The 25,157-nt window shown below is 38.6% G+C and overlaps 1 protein-coding gene and 1 non-coding gene across 4 annotated transcripts; both read left to right on the forward strand.

Moving 5' to 3' along the window:
* The first annotated feature begins 648 nt into the window (after positions 1 to 648).
* On the forward strand, positions 649 to 24,468 carry ELOC (elongin C). 3 transcript variants are annotated; one of them, XM_028111994.2, is made up of 5 exons: positions 854 to 1,057; positions 2,255 to 2,302; positions 13,006 to 13,059; positions 17,421 to 17,564; positions 24,251 to 24,468. In XM_028111994.2, the coding sequence occupies exons 3-5, from the start codon at positions 13,056 to 13,058 to the stop codon at positions 24,439 to 24,441; spliced, it is 339 nt and encodes a 112-aa protein (XP_027967795.1). In that variant the 5' UTR covers positions 854 to 1,057; positions 2,255 to 2,302; positions 13,006 to 13,055; the 3' UTR covers positions 24,442 to 24,468. The 3 variants fall into 3 exon arrangements, with proteins under 3 accessions (XP_087878923.1, XP_027967795.1, XP_027967794.1); XM_088022797.1 differs by lacking the exons at positions 854 to 1,057; positions 2,255 to 2,302 and adding an exon at positions 649 to 789; XM_028111993.2 differs by lacking the exon at positions 2,255 to 2,302.
* On the forward strand, positions 24,004 to 24,107 carry LOC114216854 (U6 spliceosomal RNA). Its single transcript, XR_003610848.1, has one exon. It is a non-coding gene; the product is annotated as a U6 spliceosomal RNA (small nuclear RNA).
* Positions 24,469 to 25,157: the final 689 nt, after the last annotated feature.

The following is a 25,157-nucleotide window of genomic DNA, read 5'->3' on the forward strand; positions in this document are numbered from 1 at the left end:
TGAGCAACTTGAAATGGTGTCTTCGCCCTACATTCCCTTCTTGCCACGGTCCGGTAAACAGAGTGCAAACTTTATTTAGCTGTTTCAGCTTTTCTGGAAGGGTGCCTGAGTTTAACCACAGCAAAGCAAGCAAAAAGGATAGGCCGATCGACGAGCGAGAGAGAGTGCTGGGGCAGAGGGCGTGGAACGTCAAAGATGGTCTCAGAATTCAGTATCCGCGGCAGACGACTGGAAGTTCAGTGAATGATCTCAGAATCAAGGAGAGCTGAGCAACCCGGAGCTGGGAGGGTTTGGTAGGGCGGGAGAAAGGCCCCTACCCTGTGGGTGGGGGCGTGGTTAGTTTTCAGTAATCGCTGTCGAGAAGGGAGGAAATGAGGCCAGCCGATTGCGCTAGCGGTTATGATGCTCTTGCAAATTTTCATGAAAAGACAGATGGTGTTTCTTAAAGAGCACGATCTTGTTAGCATAGAAACCGCACTCCCACTTTTCAGTCTTTTCTATGCAGATAATCTCCGACCCCCAGGAGTACCCCTGGACAATCTCCAAAATTACCAAACATCTTAACATTCAACGTGAGAAACTACAAGTCCCAGGGTGTAGTGCTGCCGTGGAGAAACAGCCGCCAGAGAAACTACAAATCCCAGGATGCAGTGCTGCCTCGGAACCCCGAGCACCTCTTTGAGAATGATGTCCCTGCGGAAATCGGATCAGGGTCGTCGCTGCATGCTGGGAATCAGAAGACCCAGAATTGGATTGGTTGGGATTTGCAAATGACCGCGGCCCCCCGAGGTTGGCCAGTGGTACTGTAGGAGAAGGGAGGGGGGCGCTGCGCACTTCCTGTAGACGGAAGCGGGCGATTGACTGCGTCCTCGCCTCAGCAGGCACTAATCTCCCGCGCATCGTAGAAAGCGTCCGTGACCCGGCGGAAGTGATTCCTCTAACTGCCCCGGAACCCACGGCGGCAGGCAGCTGGGGGTGGGGGGGCGGCCCTGGAGTAGGGGCTGTGGCGGTGCGCGGGGACCCGGTGCGGTGACTGCGGTGGCTGCAGGGCTGACGAGTGAGTCTCGGGCTGGGGTGGGAACGGAACTGCGGATCCGCGTGGAGGACAAGGAAGGCTCGTACTGGGAGCGCACGCAATCCCACTTCCCACCCCTTCCCATTTGGGCGGGGAAGGAACGGAAGCTCTCAACCTCGCCGGGCCTCCTGAGCTCCTGGTTTGGGGGAGGGGAGAAGAGGGCGGCAGGACCTTTCTAGGCGCCTCTTGGTGGCCTCGGAAGAGGGTGAAAGGAGGGGCGGCGGCCAGCAAGTCTGGGCCTTCCCCGGGCTGAGCGCGGGGAGGGTGGAGTTAGGAGCATGGCAGCCCTGTCGCGTTTCCTTTCTGCTTTCCCCGTGTGCACTCAGATACGTCCTTTTCTTGGAGTCGGTCCCCAGTCAGAGGAGTGACTCTCACAGTCACAGTCCTCCTCTTTTTCCAGCTGCAGAACCCCGAAAAGTTTACCTTCTGGGCAACTTGTCGGACGATCTGTGCCCGACTTCATAGTTTGGGACTGTCGTGCATGTGCCTTCCAGTTTTGTCTGAAAGGTATCTAGTACAGTGGCCGTTGAGTTTATCTTACGAAACTAAAATCTCTTTCGTAACGTGTAGTTGCAAAGTTCATGTCATTAGTACGGGCATTTCTACTTTGCATTTTACTTTTTCCATGTTTGTGTAGAAAACAATCGAAATCCTTTAGTTTGAATTTTTAAAATCCTTTTTTTCAAACTGCTAAACTTGCTTTTTGATCCCGAAATAGTTGTTTCCTTTTCTGTTTAGTAGACTAAGATAAAATCTCTGATCTCGCTTACATTATATTTGTAATTCATGATGTTGAAACATCACAGTTCACACACATGGATTCATTCATTCTAGAGATACTATGGTAAGGAAACAGCTATGGTCCCTGTCATCTTGGATATTTATTTATTGCCAGTGGTGATTTGGAGTTTATGTTTAATTTTTAAATGACTTATTTTTTCCCTAAGTATGAGATTTAACTAGTAACTACCATTTCAAAAATATATATATATATATCTTACACATATGTGTTTATTTCAACTTGTAGATGCCAGTTTCATTACTTTTATAGTAATTCTGTAATGTAGTTAGGCAATAGTAGTCAAAAGTTATTGTCAGCCCTATATATCAAGTTCTAAAGTAACATTTGAGTGTACCTTATAAAGTGCTTTTTTGGTGTGTTTTTTTTTTTTAATATAGATTTTTCAGTATTATAAAATAATGTGGAAACTCTTTGCATTTATACTGGTAAGTGTACATGCATTTTAGCTAACTTGTTATAAATGTTTATTGTTCCATTATTAAATAAGATCAGGAAAAGCCCATTGAGTGATGCCTGAAATTTCAAGCCTTGATGACTAAGAAAACAATGGTACCATTCACTCAAGAAATATTTATTGAGCATCTGCTATATGCCAGCTACTATACCAGGGCTGCCCTCATGGACCTTGGGGAAAGAGAGAAGATGCAATAAGTATATATATCTATATATATGTATATATATGTGTGTGTGTGTATATATATATATATGAGCAAATATAGTTTCAAGGGGTGATAAATGAAGAAATTATGTCAAGATTAGAGTTATGTCCAGAGTCAAATTAGGTGATTAGGGTAGGGGTGTCTAATTTTGTTAGGGGAGTGAGCAAGGAAGACCTATGTCTCTGAGGAGTTGATGTTTTGCCTGGAGACCTAAATAATAGGGAAAAGCTTTTAAGATATCGTTAACTGCAAATGTAAAGACCTTAAGAGAGGAATGAACTGAACCTGTTAGGATACTAAAATAGCCGATATACAGTATAGCTGGAGCATAGTGAAGGAAGAATGATGGGAAATAAAATCAGAGTAGTTAGCAAAGTCTAAGATACAACTTTATAGTTCTTTTTCTGTTTATAATGAGAGGCCATTAAAGGATTTTGTGCGGGGAAATGATATCTGATTTCTGTTTTTGATGACTAGTTGCTGGGTGGCAAATAGACAAGTTGGAGGAAAGTGAGGAAACTAGTTCCTAAGGAGGCTGTAGTAGTCTAATTGAGAAATGGTAGCTTGAACTAGAGATGTAGGGTGGAAGTTTGTGAGGAATGGTACGATTTGGAATATAATTTGAAGGTGGAGTCAGGTCTTGCCTTCACCCCTAGGACAGAAAAAAATTTGAGGAATCAACTGTTTTGCCTGTTTTGAGCATCTGGGTGAACAGTAGTACCACTTACTGAAATAAGGAAGACAGGAGGGTATACTGGTTTCTGAGGAATAAATCAGGAGTTTGATAATTATACAGCTCAGAATGTGTGCACGTAGGCAAGTTGGATATCCACAACTATTGCCAGGGGCAGAGTCAAGCTAGGAAGATTATCTGGGGGTCATATTTTATTATTTTTATTTTTATTTTTTAAGATTTTACTTATTCATTTGAGAGAGCACAAGCAGGGGGAGAGGCAGAGGGAGAAGGAGAAGCAGACTCCCCACTGAGCAGGGAGCCCGACATGGGACTCAATCCCAAGACATGGAGATCATGACCTGAGCTCAAGGCAGATGCTTAACCATCTGAGCCACCCAGGTGCCCCAAGGGACATTTTTAATAGGTATTATTTAAACCTGTGGACTGGAGGACATCAAGTGGAGAGTATTAATGGAGAAGAGGACAGATGACTAGGAACACTCTGGTCTAAAGAGGAGCGGCAAACAGTGATGGAAGCAGAAAAGCCAGGAGGGTGTGGCATCTGTAATACTAAGGGAAGAAACTGTTTTGGGAAGGCGGGAGTAGTCAACTGTAAGACCCTGCTAAGAGTTAGATGAGGATTAAAAATTCGCCATGTAAGCAAGTAAAGTAATGGAAATATGGTGAGCCCCTTGAATGGACTAGTGGGCCAGAAGTCTGATCAGAGTGGGTTAAGAAGTGAATGGTAGTGATGATGTTACAGCATTTTGATGTGCTGATGGGAATAATAGCAGGACAAAGTCCTTGGAGAGGTGTGCTTAATTTAAGTGGAAAGGTTGGCCTTGGATAGGAAGGATGGTTTTTATTCAACTTTTGAAACAGGAGGGTGGACAGAGTATATGGTATATAGATACAGGTAGGATGAAGATGGAAAACAAGGCAATTGTGATGTCTTTCTGTTTTCTTGATAAAATAAGTAAAGTTGTCAGGGCAAGGAGGAGGAGAAGGTGTTGGTGGTTTAGGAGAAGCTAGGATTTTTTCAGAGTAGTAAAGCTAGTTTACTAGGAGGATTTCTACAATGCCAAGTGCCTATTTAAAGTGTGTGGTCACAAATTTAAAGTTGAGATCAGTCAAAATGGTGTGTCTTTTCTCCAGCCACATTCATCTCTTTGGTTGAGGCTTGAGCTCACCAGAGAATTGGGTTTGCCCAGGATTGGGATGTGGGTAGGTAGATCAATCAGAGGAGACAGCAGGGAGTTAGGGTATAAGGACTGTGAGATGTGCATGGTGCTAATCCTGATGAATGCTTAACAGTGGAATGAAGCAAGGTCAGAACTTGTTTTATATTTGTTTTTTATGTTTATTTGTAGCCTATCATTCTAAGCATTCTTTTAAATTATTTTGTAATATGTAGAACCTATAATTAGATACTACATAGTGGGAGTATTTGTTCAAACTTTTTTAAACCAAAACAAAGGCATTTGGAGATCATCGTCTAAGATAGAGGTTAGGTAGTTTACAGGGGTGAGGCAGACAGACTCCGTGGAAAGCACGTAGCACTCTGGAGCCCTGTGTTGTATGAGAGCAACAACTCTGTTTAATAAAGATGGGAAATTGGGAATTACAGGCATTTGTAGAGGAAGGGAGAATTTCAGATGGGTACAATCATGAAATGGTGGCCCTGGAAGGGACTTTTTTTTTTTTTGAAAGATTTTTATTTATTTATTTTGAGAGAGAGAGAATGAGAGAGAGCATGAGAGGGAAGAGGGTCAGAGGTAGAAGCAGACTCCCTGTCGAGCAGGGAGCCCGATGTGGGACTCGATCCCAGGACTCCAGGATCACAACCCGAGCCGAAGGCAGTCGTCGAACCAACTGAGCCACCCAGGCGCCCTGGAAGGGACTTTTAGACACAATTTAGTCCATTGTATTTGAGAGATAAAGAAACAGGAGTCTTACCACTTTAACCTATCAGGGTCTCAAGATAGAAATTTGGAGAGTAGAAATTCAGATGTCCACTTGAAGTGACACTGTTACTTTCCCCACCCCTCGCCTGATTTGGCTCACACTGTTTATTTTGCCTGGATCTCCTCCTTCCAGTTCTGCTTGGTAAAAACACCTCTGTCCGTTGAGACCCAGATCTAAAGCTACTTTCCTTTTGTGGCTGTTCACTTAACAGATTCATAGTTCCAGATTTACTTCTTTAGGACTCCCAAAATCCTACTCCCCATCTATTGGCATCTGCAAACCTAGAGAATTTGGATTAGTTTTATTATCAGCGTAAGTATCTTTTGAAAGGTTAATGAGACAGAAAACCATTTGGGATTGGTAATATCTATACAATGAAAGATACTTAAATTTAAGAAAAATAATAAATTTTTGAAAAAATCTTTCCCTAACCTTATTTTTTAATTGAGATATAATTAACATATCGTGGAATGCTCAGTGTACCATTTAATTTTCCAGAAAGTTGCCTCATGCTTCTTCCTAATCATTCCTCCAGAAGATGCCACTGATCTATCACCATAAGTTCATTTTGCCTGTTGCTAGAATTTCATATAAATTGAATAATACAGTATGTACTTTTTTGTTTTCCCATTCAGTATAATATTTTTGGTATTCACCTATTATTAGTAGATCATTCCTTTTTGTTGTAAATGGTATTCCTCTGTACACGTATATCACAGCTGTGTGTCATCAGGGTAGCTTCTCATTTATTTTGAGTGAACTTCTGTGAACATTTTTTTTATCTTTTTTTTTTAAGATTTTATTTATTTATTTGACAGGGGGCAGGGTCAGAGGGAGAAGCAGACTCCCCGCTGAGCAGGGAAGCCTGCCACAGGACTTAATCCTGTAACTCCAGGATCATGACCTGAGCTGAAGGCAGTCGCTTAACCAAGTGAGCCACCCAGACACCCTGTGAGCTTTTTTGTAAAAGATTTTTTTGTGGGCAAATTATTTCTTGGATAAATACATAAGAATCCAGTGTAAGGATTTAGGAAAGTCTTGTTTATTGTTTTGCCACTTGTTTTGTTTTTTTTTTAAGATTTTATTTATTTAATTGACAGAGAGAGAGAGAGAGAGAGACAGCGTGAGAGGGAACACAAGCAGGGGTAGTGGGAGAAGGAGAAGCAGGCTTCCTGCTGAGCAGGGAGCCCTATGCAAGGCTCAATCCCAGGACCCTGGGATCATGACGTGAGCCGAAGGCAGTCGCTTAACCAACTGAGCCACCCAGGCGCCCCTGTTTTGCCACTCGTAAATTGGTATGAAACCAGCTATAACTTACCAAAATGTAAATAACCAAGAACATCATTCACAGTGATCTGGAGACCACTTAACATCACTGTAATGATTGTTGTGGTCTGTACCACCCTGTGTAATATTTCTGATTGATCATTTATGGCCAATCTAAAATAGAGTTCTTAAATACCAGAGAGATCTCTTCTAATCAAGATTCCTAAAGCCCCACAATTGATGACAGGCAGAGGGCTTGTTTCTAGAAACCAAGCCCTGCTCATGAAATATAATATAGCTGATTACTGAGTATTATTAGTTGAGTCATTATTCTAGTAGTAAAAACTATATCATTTAGGACAATTAGGCCATGACTAATTGTTAACCATCAGAAATAGATGAGAAATTGAGTTCAGTGCTTTTACTTTAAGTGACCTAATAGACTCCCTTAGTAAAAGCAAAGAACTGTCCTCTTTGACCTACTGTAGACTGCCACTGAGAACAAAACTTGTTCTTCAATTCAGGGATGTTTGGGAACAAGTTTTAACCCTAGGAGATTTGAGGACATTATCAAACAAACATTTTCAGATAACTGAGTTAGTTCTAGGAAACATAAAATTCCAGAAATCATGTATAGGAATACGTGCTTCATACACTTGCATTTATAATTAGCAGTTTATGGTAGTTGGTGCAAAGTTGTGAGACTGATTTTTAGTTACCATAATTTCATAAAATGTGGCTATGTCCTCGAAGTCTTTAAAATAAAAATTGTTTTAAGGATTAGAATTCATATTGACTAAATGTTATTGTGAAAGATGGAATACTGTCTCCTTCTTTAGTCACTCCCTCCCTTCAGTATAGCCCAGAATATTTCCATAAGCTTAAATGTTCTTTCCTAGAAAGAACAGTTTTCATTGTGGTTGTCCGAAAGCTCTAAGTTTATTCAATGCCAACATCATGGGAAAACATGGAAAATAATCAGTCTTGGTCAAAAGCATGGTATTACTGAATAACTTTATTCTCTTAGAAAGCTCAGAATAGTACTATCTATGTCTGTGGCAGATAACACTATTGTATGAAGCTTCACATTGTTAACATTACCACATAATTACCATTGTATTGAATACCTGGGTCACAGAGAACCTCCTTGTCTTGTGGAAACTTAAAGCTAGTAAGCAAGACAATATATCTAAGAAGACAGACTTGTAAGCATTTGCATCTAATAGTGAAGAAAACTAAATTCCACAGTGGAGGAAAAATGGGGGAGGGGTACCATTTGCTAAAAGTATTAAGACTGCCTACACCAGAATTAAATATAGGATCATTGTTATGTTGAATAGGCCAGAATGAGAATTTTAACACCTCTTGGGAGCCATAAATCCAGTGACACTATAAGCACAATTCTGGGCAGGATAGTTTGAGGTCTTATTATAAATTGGAATTACCTCCTAACTTCTGTCAATTTGTATTACTTTGTTTTCCAAATTAATCATATTTTTTTACATATAGTTAAGAACTAATCACGCTGACCATCGTTCCCTTATGAGCTGCTTGGTTCCACTTGTTTTGTTTTGTTTCGTTTCATTTTGTTTTAAGATTTTATTTATTTGACAGAGAGATAGTGAGAGCAGCAACAGAAGCAGGGGCAGAGGGAGAAGGAGAAGCAGGCTCCCCGCCAAGCAGGGAGTCCGACGTAGGACTCCATCCCAGGACCCCGGGACCGTGACCCGAGCTGAAGACAGATGTCCAACCGACTGAGCCACCCAGGCGCCCCGTTTTGTTTTGTTTTAAAGATTTTATTTATGGAGCGCCTGGGTGGCTCAGTTGGTTAAGGATCTGCCTTCTACTTAGGCCATGATCCCAGGGTCCTGGGATAAAGCCCGGCATCATCAGGCTCTCTGCTAAGCCGGGAGCCTGCTTCTCCCTCTCCCTCTCCCTCTCCCTCTCCCTCTCTCTCTCCTTCTCCCTCTCCCTCATCCCTGCCGCTAGGCCTGCTGGTGCTGTGTCTCCCTCTCTCTTTGTCAAATAAATCTTTAAAGAGAAAAAAGGAATTCATAATGGTCTTTTAAAAGAAAAGATTTTATTTAGAGAGAGGGTCCGCTTACAAGTGCGAGTGGGGGTAGGGGGCATGGGGGAAAGAGAATCCCAAGCACAGAGCCCAATGCAGGGCTCGATACCAAGATCATACCCAACTAACTGAACCACCCAGGTGCCCCCCCCTTTTTAATATTTATTTATATAAGTTATCTCTACACCAAACGTGGGGCTCAAACTCAAAACCCAAAGATCGAGAGTCACATGACTTTCCAGCTGAGCCAGCCAGGCGCCTCAAACTTAGGGGGGTGCCTGGGTGGCTCAGGTCCTAGGAGTGATTCCCGCATCAGGCTCCCTGCTCAGCGGGGAGCCTGCCTCTCCCTTTGCCTGCTGCTCCCCTGCTTGTGCGCTCACTCGCTCGCTCTGACAAATTAATAAAATCTTTTTAAAAAATCAAATTTAGGGATACCTGGGCAGCTCAGACAGTTAAGCGTCTGCCTTTGGCTCAGGTCATGAACTTGGGGTCCTGGGATTGAGCCCAGCTGTGGGGCTCCCTGCTCAGCAGGGAGTCTGTTTCTCCCTCTTTCTCTGCCACTCCCCCTCACTTGTGCTCGCTCACTTGCTTTCTCTCTCAAATAAAATCTTTAAAAATAAATAAAAATCTAATTTAAATCATAGTTTTCTTTAAAAAAGTAGTTTTCTAGTTATTTACACTTTTGAACCTGTATTTTGGTGCATTTTATTTATTCTGCCGAAAACATGATTAATAGGCAAGAAACCACTTATTGTACATAAATGGCACCAAACTATACCTATCATTCTAATCTGCTTTTTAAAAAAATAGCAGTTTATCTTGGTGGTATTCCCAAGTTGTTACACACATAGATTTAACTTTTTCCTTTTCACTGTCCATAATAAATATTAATAATTATAGATACACTATTTCTATTTAGCTCATTCCCTACTTGATGAACTTTTTTAGGGTATTTTCAGTTTTTCATTTGTATACTCTTATAGTCCATATCCTACTTGCCTTTGCACACAAAGCTAGTGTGTCTCTAAAGTAGATATCCAGAATTGCTAGCCTTCTGATGATTCTGCTGCTGCCTTCCAAAAACTCTTGTGCTATTTATTTAGTATTACCCTTTTCCCCTCTCCTGCAACACTGGATTCTTAGCACCTTTTAATGTTTTTAGTTTGCATGTTCTGTGATTACTGTTGGGGTCAAGCATTTTTGTACAGGTCTATGAGTTATTTGCATTTTTTTTCTACTTTTTACAGAGCTCAGTGGATGTTTTATATTTGGTTCTTTAATCCATAGCATACTTTTGTGAGTGATGTCAGGTAGACATCTAACCTTATTACTTTTTTGAAGTAAATAGCCAACGTAAAAAGACAGAAAGATAAAAAGAATAGATTTGCAGCTGTTGCCATCATCTACTTAATAACCCAAGCAAATCAATTGAAAACTATTAGTACTATTAAGAGTTCTGCAGAGATGATGGGAATCAAAGTCAACTTTTAATGGATTTCAAAGCTTTTCTTTAAAACACCAGCAATAATCTTGCAGAGAGTATAATAGGAAAACAGACGGCATTCATAATAAAAACTATAAAGTACCTAAAAGTCCACCTAACAGGAAATGTGTAATGATAAAATGGGACTTGCCTATTTAGCAAACATGCTTATCACACTATTATAATGAAAGTAGTGGATATATTGCTCAGGTATAAACAGATTAGTGAGACAGAATATAGTCTACAAATTCCTGTAATAATATAGTAAATGATAATGGTAGCATTTCAAATCCAAAGAATGAGCTGTTCAAAATCTTTTTAGTGTTCAGTGATACTAGATTCAAAACTGATTTCAGTGTAGGTGCTAGGCTCACCTAGAATTTCTGTTTGTTACTAAAAAATAAAAAACTATAAAAGAGTAATGTTCATATATAACACCATAAAAGTATAATAACATCTGAGGACTTTTTGTTCATGCTGTATCTTCTGCCTGGAACTATTTTCAGCCTACTGCTCAACCACTGCTTTTACCTACCTAATTCATAATTTCAGACCTCAGCTCAGTTATGGAATAGATATTCAAATGTTTACACTCAGATTTTTCTAACCCCAAACTTAGACTTCTATAGGTAAGTTGTGGGTTACATCCACATTTAATCATATTTTAAATACTTTGAACTTCTACATAAGAATTAGGATTTATTTTTAACTGTTAATGTTAATTTACTGTTTTCTTGTTGGTGATGCGGAGTCCCTCCCCCACCTTTGTTGTATAAATGGTGAGATTGATTTACTTTATTAGGAAATCTATAGAGAAGCTGTTGCTACCCAAAGGGCTTCTAAGATGTGACTTTGCATGGTTGCTTAGCTACTGCTAGTTAAATAAACATCCTAGGGGCGCCTGGGTGTCTCAGTCATTAAGCATCTGCCTTCGGCTCAGGTCATGGTCCCAGGGTCCTGGGATCAAGCCCCGCATCAGGCTCCCTGCTCCACGGGAAGCCTGCTACTCCCTCTCCCCCTCCCCCTGCTTGTGTTCCCTCTCTCACTGTGTCTCTCTCTATCAAATAAATCTTTTTAAAAAATTTAAAAAAATAAACATCCTAGATGTTTTGCTCTGAAGATTTTCTGGATAGAAAGTTGGCACTCAAAGTTCTTTTTCTAGCTTTTCTAGCATTTTTTTCCTTTTTAATTTTTTTTAGAAGAATGATTACAAAGCAGTGAACAGAACAAAATAATGACCAATGAATTTTTGTCTACTGTTATTATCATAAAGTGACACCGTACTGTTTAAATTTTAGATAAGTATCTAAGGATTTATATCAGCAGCTCTTAGCCATAGTAGAAAAGTTTTAATGGGAGCCAGAATTGTTTACCATGGTAGTATGGAATAATGGAAAGGGGTGTTTGCTCTAAAGCAAACCTACCTAGCTTTAAATCCTCATGCTGCCACTTAAGCTGTAGAAGCTTTAAGCAAGTAGCAACCTCTTAGCGTTTCTTCACCTCTAAAATGGGAATAGTAATTCCCTTGTGAAAGTGTTGTTTTAAAATAATGTATGTAAGTCATGTAGTTCAATGTTTACCACTTATTAGCCCCTCAAATTGTTGGTAATGATGTGACATTGCCCCTGTTGCCCTTACCTCGTATTAGATATGGTACTTTAAATATTTCCCTCCATGCTTTCTATTCTAGGCAAATAGATAGATTTGATTCCTGCTCTCACTCTGGCATTACCTGGAACAAATTCAACCTCTCTCTCTATCAGTGATGCTATACCGTTTTTTAAGATGAGGGATTATGTAGGTTATCTCCAAGTTTCTTTCCTGCTCTAAAATGTTATGGTCCATTTTCTTCGCCCTTCCCTTAAAGCTAGAATAAAATACTGGCTAGGAATTTCTTAGAGAACAGGATGTTTTCCTGGGGTTTTTTTTTTTTTTTTAAGATTTTATTCATTTGACAGAGACAGCAAGAGAGAGACAGCGAGAGAGGGAACACAAGCAAGGGGAGTGTGAGAGGGGAAGCAGGCTTCCCGCTGAGCAGGGAGCCCGATGCAGGGCGGGGCTCAATCCCAGGACTGGGATCATGACGTGAGCCGAAGGCAGCCGCTTTAATGACTGAGCCACCCAGGCGCCCCGGATGTTTTCCTGTTAATAACATAACTATATCAGTATAAATCCTCCTTGAAGAAATGGTACGATAATTAAAATTACTCAACATGAGCCCTTTCCTTTAGCATTCATCTTATTTTGTAAAATTTAAGATTTCTCGGGGTACCTGGGTGGTTCATTAGGTTAAGCATCTGCCTTCGGCTCAGGTCATGATCTCAGGGTCCTGGTATCAAGCCCCGCATCAGGCTCCCTGCTTGGTGGAGATTCTCTTACTACTTCTCCCTCTGATCCTCCTCCCTGCTCATGCTCTCTCTCTGTGTCAAATAAGTAAAATCTTTAAAAAAAATTTAAGATTTCTCACAATATTGAAGTTTTTCTACCACTTCACTGTTAAATTTCAGAACTTTGGTAGCCTTTTACAGCAAGGATGGCACAGTAAAATATATTATAAATAGGACACTTACAGAAGACGAGGGCAAGCCCTTTTATGAAGGCTACCTCATGTCCTTGGATTTATCATATTGTCATTCATTCAGCAAATATGTGCTTTAGTATCCACTAGTATCTAGTAGATACAAGTATACAAAGAGATGATTAAGGCCAACAATCTCCTTCAAGTTTAATTCAACTCCTAAGGAACAACATCTGTATTTTTAAACTATTCTCAGAATAGTTACCTTAAAGGGGGGGAAGAAACCAAATCTGTATTTAGACTACTATTCTGAAGGTGATCATCTTTTCTCGGATGTTCAGAAACTTGATACTGTTCCATATTATGGTGGCAGGGAAACTCTTGCATAGCAGAGAGAAGGTCCTTAAATTTGTAATACCAAGGACATTAAATAGTAATGGGTGAAAACATATTATTCCAGCATTAATCTTAAATAGCATTGTTATATTTTCAGGAAACTACTAAAGTTCCTGTGGAAGTAAAGTAGAATTTCATAAGAACATAATGGGTAAGTTATTTAAAAGTAATTTTATATTGCAACTAGTAGAAGCTGGTTTTTCTTCTCAAAGATAGGCCTTTGACATTGGTGAATGCAAATAAAAAAGTGATCAGAGTAGACTAAAATCAGTTGTTTAAATCCACAGCATCAGTTTATTACTAAGGCACACCTCAGAGATATTGTGGGTTTGGTTCCAGACCACAGCAATAAAGCAAGTCAAATGAATTTTTTGGTTTCCTCATGCTTATAAAAGTTGTGTTTATACTGTACTGTAGTCTGTTAAGTATATATGATATGATACCTTAACTTAAAAATACTTTATTGCTAAAAAATCCTAATCATCTGAGCTTTTGGTGAGTCATCAGTGATCACAGATCACCATAACAAAAACAATAATAATGAAAAAGTTTGAAATATTACGAGAATTACAAAAATGTGACACAGACACACACAAAGTGAGCAAATGCTGTTGAAAAATGGCACCAACAGACTTGCTCAATGCAGGGTTGCCACATACCTTCAATTTGTAAAAACTGTAAAGCACAGTAAAACAAGGTATGCCTGTATGTATTTTTGAAAGGTAGGTAAGTAATGTTTTTGTGCCAAATATAATTTGTGATTGCTAGTAGGTAAGAGCAACTGAAGAAATTAGAAACTTTCCCAAAAAACATATAAATTGCTTTAATTTGCAAAAAAAATGCAAGAATTATAAATTTAATTGATAATTGTTTTTATTTTCTAAGAGATTGGCAAAACCTGCTAAATATTTATATGCTTGAGTAGTCTGTAATTTACAAGTTACTTGCATCCTTATGAGTCCCCCAGCTTTTTATTATGAAAAATTGCAAGAATGATAAACTATGTAGCCTTCAGTGATTGTTAATGTTTTGCCACATTTGCTTTCCTTGTGTTTATTGGTGTATGGGTATTGTTTATATACCCATACACACACACATGGGTATTTTTCTGTACCATTTATTTAGTTGTACAGTATCACCTCACATCTAAATACTGGAGAAGACATCTCCTAACTTGGTCCATATTCAGAATTTCCCGGTTGTTTCAGTAGTGTTCTTTATAGCAGGTATGTTATAGACATACCTTGTTTTGTTGTGCTTCATATTGCACTTCACAGATACTGCGGTTTTTTTTTTTTTTTACAAATTGAAGGTTTGTGGCCACCCTGTGTGGACCAAGTCTATTGGTGCCATTTTTCCAACTGCAGTTGCTCATTTCATGTCTCTCACATCTTGGTAATTCTCACAATATTTCACTTTTCCATTATTATTATTGTATTTTTTATGGTATCAGTGATCTTTGATGTTACTATTGTAATTGTTGTGAGATGCCATGAACCATGCCCACATAAGACAGAGAACTTAATCAATACATGTTGTGTGTGTTCTGACTGCCGCACCGACCAGCTCTTCCCTCATCTCTCTCTCTCTCCTCAGACCTCCCTATTCCCTGAGACACAAAAATTGAAATTAGGCTAATTAATAACCCTACAATGACCTCCAAGTATTCAAGTGAAAGGAAGAATTGTACCTCTCTCACTTTCAATCAACAGCAAGAGATGATTAAGCTTAGTGAGGAAAGCATGTCAAAAGCTGAGACAGGCCAAAAGCTATGCCTCTTGTGCCAAACAGTTGGCCAAGATGTGAATGCAAAAGAAAAGTTCTTCGAGGAAATTAAAAGTGCTACTCCGGTGAACACATGAATAATAAAAAAGTGAAACAGACTTATCGCTGATGGAGAAAGTCTGAGTGGTCTGGATAGAAGATCAAACCATCATCCGTAACAGTCCCTTAAACCAAAGGCTAATCCAGAGCGAGGCCCTGACTCTTCAATTCTGTGAAGGCTGAGAGAGGTGAGGAAGCTGTAAAAGAAAAGTCTGAAGCTGGCAGAAGCTGGCTCATGAGGTTAAAGGTAAAGCAGCAAGTCCTGATGTAGAATCTACATCAAGTTACCCAGACCCAGCTAAGGTAATTAATGAGGGTGGCTATACTAAACAGATCTTCAGTGGAGATGGAACACCTCGTATTGGAAAAAGATGCCATCTAGGACTTTGATAGCTAGAGAGGAGAGATCAGCGCCTAGCTTCAAAGGACAGGCTAACTCTTGTCAGGAACTAATGCAGCTGGTGATTTTCAATAGAAGCCAGTACTCACTGAACATTGCAAAAATCCTAGAGCCTTTCAGAATTACGCTAAATCTACTCTGCCTGTGCTTTATAAATGGAACAAAGCCTGGATGACAGCACATCTATTTGCAACATGGTTTACTGACTATTTTAAGCCTACTCTTGTTACTTTAGAAGTACATCTCGTAAGGTACATCTGCCGTAGATAGTGATTCTTCTGATGCGTCTGGAGTAAACTGAAAACCTGGAATTCACCATTCTAGATGCCATTAAGAATACATGTGATTCGTGGGAAGAGGTCAAAATACCAACATTAACAGCAGTGTGGAAGAAGTTGATTCCAGCCCTCATGGCTGACTTTGAGAGGTTCAGGACTTCAGTGGAGGAAGTAAAGGTGGATGTGGTAGAAATAGCAACAATTAGAATTAGGAGTGGAGCCTGAAGATGTGACTGAATTGCTACGATTTCATGATAAAACTTGAATAGATGAGGAGTTGAATCTTATGGATGAGCAACAAAAGTGGTTTCTTGAGATGGAATCCACTCCTGATAAAGATGCTGTGATGATTGTTGAAATGACAACAAAGGAATTAGAATATTATGTAAATTTAGTTGATAAAGCAGTAGCAGAGATTGAGAGGAGTGACTCCAGTTTTGAAAGAAGTTCTGCTGTGGATCAGATGCTGATCAGCTCTGAGCAGCATCACATGCTACAGAGAAATCATTCCTAAAAGGAAGAGTCAGTCGATACAGCAAACTTCACTGTTGTCTTATTTTAAGAAAATGCCACAGCCACCTCAGTCTTCAGCAACCACAACCCTGATCAGTCAGTGACCATCAGCATCAAGGCAAGACCCTCCACTGGCAAAAAGATTACTACTCACTGAAAACTCAGACAGTGGTTAGCATTTTTTAGCAATAAAGTATTTTTAATTAAGGTATAAACATTTTTATTTTAGACATAATGATACTGCACACTTAAACTATAATATGCTGCAAACATAACTTTTATATTCACTGGGAAACCAGAAAATGGATTTGACTCACTTTTGCATTATTTGCTTTATTGTGGTGGTCTAGAACTGAACCCACAGTATCTCCAAGGTATCCCTGTGTTTTATATCCAGGATCCAGTCAAGGATCACTTACTGCATTAATTTGTCTCTTCAGTCTCCTTTAAATAGTGCCCTACTTTTGGGGGCATGAGGAGTGAAGAAGTCTTTCATGACACTTTAAAATTTAGGTTTATCTGAGTGTTTACTCCTGATTAGATTCAGATTAGACATTTTGGGCAGCAATAGTACATAAATGATTTTTATATTTATTAATCTTATTTGAGGGATTTTTAAATTATTAACAAATGAATAAATCAGTGGATATTTGCAGCTTGAATAGTTCAGCTTTATCCTCTGTACTCCTTTTTGTAGGGCTTCCTATGTTTTTAGAATAAGCCTTAAGACACTTTCTTTCAGATATTGATAACCATAAAAATTAAAGTTTTGTCAGTACAGCACTGTGAAAGTTATAGGTGCTAGAAAGCTCTTAAAGGGATATACAAAAAATATATACTCCCGAGTAGGTTACACTGAGCTAGCTAGTGTCGCTGAAGCCAGCACCGTGGCAATGAGGGGGCTGGAAGTAGAGTCACAGCTACACTGGCTCCTTACCTCTGCTTTGAATTTCAAAGACTGTTTGTATTCATCCCTTCAGTCATGTAATAATTTAAACTCAGCAATAAAACGTTTTGATCATTATTTTTATGGATCAAGAGTAAAGATACTGAGTAAAAAGGAGCCCTAACTTTTAGAATTAGGAGCTCGTCAGAGAAGTTGAAATCATACGACATACATTCTTTCATAAATGGACACAATGCATTTTATGTTAAAATTGAGTATTTCCAATGATTTAATTTAAAGTTTTACTATTTGATAATTTTGTATGAGCTTTCAAATTTGAATGCGTTGCTGTGTTCACAAAAAAAAAATTGTTAATACTTCCTTGAAAAATACTGGTAAATTGTCATCTAAAGTATCATCCTTGAGTGTATTCTGACATTGGAAAATGTTTAGAGAATAATAAAACAAGGAGTTAAAAAACCTTAAGATCTTGGTAGATGTTACCATACAGAAATGTTTCTGTTCTGAGTTACTCAAATATTAACCTTGGTAAACCTGCTTATTTTTAATTTTGTGATTCAAAAATCATTTTACTACTTACTGTACTTTAGATGGAGAAGAGAAAACCTATGGTGGCTGTGAAGGCCCTGATGCCATGTATGTCAAATTGATATCTTCGGATGGTCATGAATTTATTGTAAAAAGAGAACATGCACTAACATCTGGAACAATAAAAGCCATGTTGAGTGGCCCAGGTAGGTACATGTCTTTATTTTCTGTTAATAAATCTTCACTTTTAGTGTGTTTTTACTTGAATTAAGTGACTCATAACATTAAATGAGACAGTAACTGTTCTAACATTATTGCATGGTTATGTTGCATTGGAAAAATTGATTTCTGCTAGTTCCTGTTTTCAGTTATTTACCCTAATAGGAAGGGTCTTTTCCCTACATTAGTTACCACCATGGTTAATTTCTTCACTAAAGGACTCTGATGGTGATTTGTGCTCCTAATTACATATAAAGTTGATTTTTAGAAGTTACCACTTCCCAAACATCTATATTTTTTCTTTTAAGATTTTATTTATTTATTTGACAGGGAGAGACACAGTGAGAGAGGGAACACAAGCAGGGGGAGTGGGAGAGGGAGAAGCAGGTTTCCCATGGAGCAGGGAGCCCAATTTGGGGCTCGATCCCAGGACCCTGGGATCATGACCTGAGCTGAAGGCAGATGCTTAACGACTGAGCCACCCAGGCACCCCTCCCAGACATCTATTCTTAACTCTTTCTTTCTTTTTTTTTCCTTTGAGATAATTTTTTTAACCTCAGGGAAATTTTTTTTTTGAGGATTGGAATTTTCTACAGCATACAATAATACCAATTTTAACCTTTGGAGGAAACACCAAATTACATAGTAACTGCACCATCTTACATTCCTACCACCATTGTATGAGTATTCTAGTTTCTCCACATTTTCACTGACATTTCTGTTCCCATTTTTTTGATTCTAGCCACCCTAATGGGTGTGAAGTGGTTTCTCATTGTATTTTGTTTCAAGATTTATTTATTTTAAGAGAGAGGGAGAGAGTACAAGCAGGGAAAGGTACAAAGGTACAGAGGGAGACGAGAATCTCAAGCAGAGTCCCCGCTGAGCATGGAGCCCAGTGCGGGACTCAATCTCAAGACCCTGAGATCAGGATCTGAGCAGAAACCAAGAGTCAGACGCCTAACTGACTGAACTACTCAGGCACTTTCCATTGTATTTTGGATTAGCATTTCCCTAAGGACTGATGCTAAACATCACTTCTCATGTTTGCTATACATTTATATATCATCTTTGGAGAAATGTCTATTCAAATCTGTTGCATATTTTTCAATTCAGTTGTGTGTCTTTTTGTTACTGAGTTGTAAGAGTTCTTCTAAATTCTGGACACTAACCCCTTATCAGACATACCATTTGCAAATATTTTCTTATAACAGTTCTATGATTTTATTTATTAATTTTTAAAGATTTTACCTATTTATTTGACAGAGTGAGCACAAGCAGGGGGAACAGCAGAGGGAGAGGGAGAAGCAGGCTCCCTGCTGAGCAGGGAACCCAATGCAGGGCTCGATCCCAGGACCCTGGGACCATGACCTGAGCCGAAGGCAGCCGCTTAACTGACTGAGCCACCCACGCATCCCCAATTTTATGGTTTTAGCTTTTACATTTAGGTCTTTGATTTTAAGTTAATTTTTGTATATGGTGTGAGGTAATGATTCAGCCTCATTCTTTCTAATGTGGGCTTTCCAGTGCCATTTGTTAAAGAGACCATTCTTTCCCCCATTTAATGGTCTTGGCACCTTGTTGAAAATAAGTTAACCATAGCTATGTGGGTTTATTTATGGGTTCTCAACTCTCTTCCATTGAGAGTCCTTTTTTTTTTTTTTTAATTTCTTTTTCTTTTAAGTAATCTCTACACCCAGTGTGAGGCTTGAACTCAAAACCCTGACATCAAGAGTTGTATGCTCTACCCACTGAGCCAACCAGGTGCCCCATTCCATTGATCTATTCTTATGCTAATACCACAATATTTTAATTACTCTAGCTTTGTAGTAAGCTGTGAAATGGGGAATTGTGAGGCCTCCACTTTTTCAAGATTGTGGCTATTTGAGGTCCCTTGTTTGTTTTGGGGTTTTTTTAGTTTTGATTTAAATTCCAGTTACTTAATATACAGCATATTAGTTTCAGGTGTACAATATAGTGATTCAGCACTTCAGTGCAACACCCAGTGTTCATTACAAGTGTATTCCTTAGTTCCCATCACCTATTTAATCCATCCCCCCACCTACCTCCCTTCTAGTAACCATCAGTTTGTTCTGTGTAGTTAAGAATCTGTTTCTTGCTTTGCCTCTCTACTTTTCTCCCCCCTTTGCTCATTTGTCTTCTTTCTTAAATTCCACACATGAGTGAAACTGTATGGTATTTGTCTTTCTCTGACTGACTTATTTTGCTTAGCATAGTATTCTAGCTTCATCCATGTTGTTGCAAATGGCAGGATTTAATTCTTTTTTATGGCTGAGTAATAGTCCAGTGTGTGTGTATGCATGTGTGTGTGTATACACACCACATACCACATCTTTATCCATTCATCAATTGATGGATACTTGGGCTATTTCCATAGTTTGGCTATGGTAGATAATGCTGCTGTAAATATCGGGTGCATGTATCCCTTTGAATTAGTATTTTTGTATTCTTTGAGTAAAAACATCGTAGTGCAATTGCTGGATCATAAGGTAGTTCTATTTTTAACTTTTTGAGGAAACTTCATACTGTTCTTCAGAGTGGCTGCACCAGTTTGCATTCCCACCAACAGTGCAGGAGGATTCCCCTTTCTCCACATCCTTGCGAACACCTGTTGTTTCTTGTGTTGTTCACTTTAGCCATTCTTTTGGCTAAGATTTCATTTATTTATTAGAAAGAGAGCACAAGTAGGCAGAGGGAGAGAGAGAAGCACGATCCCCGCTGAGCAGGGAGCCCGATGTGGGACTCAATCCCAGGACCTGGGATCATGACCTGAGCCGAAGGCAGATGCTTAACTAAGCCACCCAGGCGCCCCCAACTTCAGCCATTCTGACAGATGTGAGATGATACCTCATTGTAGTTTTGATTTGCATTTCCCTTATGATGAGGGATGTTGAGTATCTTTTCATGTGTTTGTTGGCCATCTGTATGTCTTCTTTGGGAAAATGTCTATTCATGTCTTCTGCCCATTTTTTAATCAGATTATTCAGTTTTTCGGGTGTTGAGTTTTATAAGTTCTTTATATATTTTGGATACTCGCCGTTTATCAGGTATGTCATTTACAAATATCTTCTCCTATTCCATAGGTTGCCTTTTAGTTTTGTTGATTGTTTCTATTTGAGGTCACTTGTAATTCCTTTTCTATATTTTTTACTATGGAGATTTTAAAACAGATGTAAAAATAGAATAGTATGATACACTTCCATGTACCCATCAACCAGCTTCAGTTTTATCAATGTTTTGCCAATCTTATTTCATCTGTTACCATTTTTTTTATGAGTATTTCAAGGAAATAAGTCCCTGCTAATGTCATTTGACTTGCAAAATCTATGATAGTTCCCCTGCATGGTCCCTTTTTTTCAGATCATGAATTTTTTGGAGAAACACGGTTATTTGTAAAATGTGCACATCTAGATTAGACTTCATGTTTCATCTTGTAAGCTTATAATTAGAACTCTAGAGTCTTGATTAGAATCCAGTTCATTTTTCTAGGTAAGAATACTTTATAGGTAGTACTACTGTGTCCCTGTTGTCTCAATCTTTTAGCAATGTCGAGATTGATTAGTGGGTTCCAGGATCAGCAAGCTGATTCATTCATCTATGAACAGTTCTGCAGTCAGATTTTCATATAATGCTTGTAGCATTCATTGTAATTATTGCTGAAATTTACTTCATTTGGAATTACAAAACAGTGATTTTCTAATTCTTATATCTTCTGCATTTATTAGTTAGAATTCACCTATAAAGAACTATTTGGTTATCCTGAAATATACTCTTTATAGCAAAGAAAAGATAAATGCTTGATTTTTTTTTTTCCCTTTACATATATTTCAGTGTAATGAAATGATTCTTCAGGGCGCCTGGGTGGCTCAGTTGGTTAAGCGACTGCCTTCGGCTCAGGTCATGATCCTGGAGTCCCGGGATCGAGTCCCACATCAGGCTCCCTGCTCGGCGGGGAGTCTGCTTCTCCCTCTGACCCCCTTCCCCCTCGTGCTTTCTGTCTCTCATTCTCTCTCTCTCTGAAATAAATAAATAAAATCTTTAAAAAAAAAAAAAAGAAATGATTCTTCAGCAGCCTCCAGTAGCAAAGAGTATTTTGTTTTTTGTTTTGGTTTTCTTGGGTATCATTTTCAACTTGTGACTTTTTACTATTTTAATTTTTTTTTAAATCTAGTGCAGTCCTCCTCATGGTGCTCAGATTGCCCCCATTTGCTCCATTTTTATGCCATAAGAAACCACATCGGGTTGGCTCCTATGTCCTTTTGACATGGCTCTGGTAGTCTTGGATAGCTATACTACTTTCTATAATAAGATTTCTCAGGCTTATTTGATACATTATTCTCTAATCTTGGAAACACATTTTTCCAAAGAGCTGTTTCTTGTAGTGGAAAATGGTACTTAGGAGCCCCAGTCTGGTTGTTAGCAGTACTCATTGCTTATGGGTTGAATTACTTTTGGACTTTTCTACTGGGTAGAGCTAGGATGTACTTAGAAAAACAAGGTCATGGGTGTCAACAAATTTTAATTAATAATAAAATTAAAGATGTTTGTTTTTTGTAAGCTTGACCTCCTTTAGTTTATCTGCAGCCCAAAACTAATGTTTGCATAAAAAGGAATGAAGTACTGATACATGCAACCTTCAAAATATGATGCTAAGTGAAAGGAGCCAGACACAAAAGGCCGCATGTGGTATGATTCCATTTGTATAAGATATCCAGAATAGATAAATCCATAGAGACAGAAAGATTGGTGTTTGGCAGAGGCTGGGGGGTGGGAAAACTATTTAAAGGGTATGGGGTTTTATTTTGGGATGATGAGAATGTTTTGGAACTAGATAGCAGTGGTGGTTGCACAACACATTGAATGTACACTGAATTGTGTACACTGAAATGGTTAATTCTATATTATATGAATTTCACCTCAAAAAACCCCAATGTTTGTCTAATATCAAAAGCTTACTGGGCACCCGGGTGGCTTAGTGGTTAAGCATCTGCCTTCAGTTTAGGTCATGATCTCAGGATCCTGGGATCGAGCCTCACATCAGGTTCTCTGCTCAGCAGCAAGTCTGCTTCTCCCTCTCCCTCTGAGATCTCTCTCACCTCAAATAAATAAATAAAATCTTTTAAAAGAAAAAAGGTTACTAAGCGTCTCTTGGTAATATTTCACGCATATGTTCAAGAAAGAAAGTTTTAGTCATTGACAAACCAAACTTGACCTCATTGCTATGAATTCTTCATTCAGTCCTGCTCTCCTTTCTTCTCACCCCACCGCCAACTAATAGAGTTATTAGAAAACTTTTTAAAAACTACATTCTCAGAAAGCACATTTTTCTACCTTTTATATTCAGTACACAGTGCTAGTGCTACACTGCTGAGAAACTATTTTATCCCCCTCTAGTAAATGCTAAATGCTGTAAACTCTATATAGCTAAAGAAATTTTGAGAGATCATTAAAAAGTTTATACAGTGTTAACTAAAACAGGGGCGCCTGGGTGGCTCAGTCGTTAAGCGTCTGCCTTCAGTTCAGGTCATGTTCCCAGGGTCCTGGGATCCAGCCCCGCATCAGGCTCCCTGCTCTGCGGGAAACCTGCTTCTCCCTCTCCCACTCCCCCTGCTTGTGTTCCCTCTCTCGCTGTCTCTGTCAAATAAATAAAATCTTTAAAAAAAAAAAAGTGTTAATAAAACAAAGGGAAATAGCTTATGAGGAGCTCTCCTTAACATAATCATAATTTTGAAAACTAAAGCGGGAAACAATGGGTTTGCTTTCTTGAGAAAATGTTTTTAAATAGCATTACATTTATTATTTATTTTTACATGGCAACTCATTATAGCACAGGGCTCGTGACGATCCACAAAGACTTCATCCTTAAACTGTATTTTCTAAAAGATTTGTCTTTTTTTGTATCCTATTCACCCTTCCTTAATCATGCCACCATTATTCTTAGGAAAAGGTGAAGTGTCCAAAGTCCTGGAAGAAAATTAGAATTTTAAAATACAATCTTGATTAATCTCAGTTGCGATCTTAATAAAGATTTTTTTATATTTATACTCAGAAATCAGAATTACGTTATTTCGTTTGATGCTAGTTGGGTTCATTCTTTTCACGTTGTTATTAGTTTGCTAGGGCTGCTGTAACAAAGTACCATGGACTGAGTGATTTAAACCATAAAAGTTTACTTTCTCATAATTCTGAAGGGTAGGAATTTGAGATCAAGGTATTGGTAGGGTTTCTTCTGAGACCTCTCTCCTTGCCTTGATGGCTGTCTTCTCCCTGTGTTCTTCACATTGTATTCCCTCTGTGTGGCTATAACTTAATCTCCTGTTGTTATAAGGATACCAGTCATATTAGATTAGGGTCCACTCTAATAATCCTGTTTTGTCTTAATTACCTCTTCAAAGACCCCATCCATGGGTCATTTTAGCAGCACCTATACTAAAACTGGAATGATACAGAGAAGAGTAGCATCGCCCCTGTGCAAGGATGATACACAAATTTGAGAAGCATTCCATGTTTTAAAAATGTTTCCTGAACAGAAAAAAAAGAGGGGGAAAAAGATCCTATCTCCAAATATGGTCACTTTTGGAAGTACTGAGAGTTAGGACTTCCCAACATAAGAATTCATTCAGCCTATAACAAACCTACTCCTTTTCTTTTACAGGTCAGTTTGCTGAGAACGAAACTAATGAAGTCAATTTTAGAGAGATTCCTTCACATGTGCTATCAAAAGTATGCATGTATTTTACCTACAAGGTTCGCTACACTAACAGCTCCACAGAGATTCCTGAATTCCCAATTGCACCTGAAATTGCACTGGAACTGCTGATGGCTGCGAACTTCCTAGATTGTTAAATAAAATAAATTATAATAAACTGTTAACTTTTTTCAGTATTTAATACCTGTAGTTCAGTTAGTAATTTTTTCATATATAGCATGTTGCCTGTGTGCAGTTGAACTTTAAAGTTCATTGCAAAGCAGATTATCTTCTGTTCTTTTGCATAGCAATCAGAGTTGAAATTTGTTTGCTACATCAACAAATTAAGGACATTTTCACAAATTGAGAAATAAACAAATATGCCAATTCGTAGGTGGTTTTGCCTTATCCTTTGGATGTGATTTTTAAAATTAGAGCAGTGGTGATAATAGTAAATACTGAAATTTAAGCATATATGAACACATTCTACAGGTAAATAATGGGGCCACGTATTTTTGTGTTTTCAGTGTTTTTTTTTTAAACCTATTCTGATCTTATAGCCGTTGTTAGCATTACTAGAGTTATGCAAATAATTGCATTATAAACATGTTTATAACTTAGCCAAAACATTGATTTTTATAACTGTCAAAGACATAAGAGGTAATATTTCTTATGTGTCTTTTGATAAACTGCAGTATTGTTTAAGTGTATCTTGTCTTTTTGTTTATTTAAAGCTACAATTTAAGAACTTTATTTAAAAGCAATTTTGGAAGATTACTAGGAATAGCTTTTGGAGCAGTCACTTTTTGAACTATAGCCACATGGTCAACAAGTGAACTACATGACTGATTTCATATGCATTGTGCATTTTGGC

Source organism: Eumetopias jubatus, unplaced genomic scaffold (genome assembly GCF_037043125.1).
Source record: "Eumetopias jubatus isolate StellerSeaLion01/CBP00866 unplaced genomic scaffold, mEumJub1_p1.0 scaffold_4, whole genome shotgun sequence".
Classification (NCBI taxonomy): Eukaryota; Metazoa; Chordata; class Mammalia; order Carnivora; family Otariidae; genus Eumetopias; species Eumetopias jubatus.

What these genes read in the sequence shown, in the direction of transcription:
- ELOC (XM_088022797.1), top strand. An exon ending in AGCCATGTTGAGTGGCCCAG is followed by an intron (nt 17,565 to 24,250) that starts GTAGGTACATGT and finishes TTTCTTTTACAG; the next exon opens with GTCAGTTTGCTGAGAACGAA.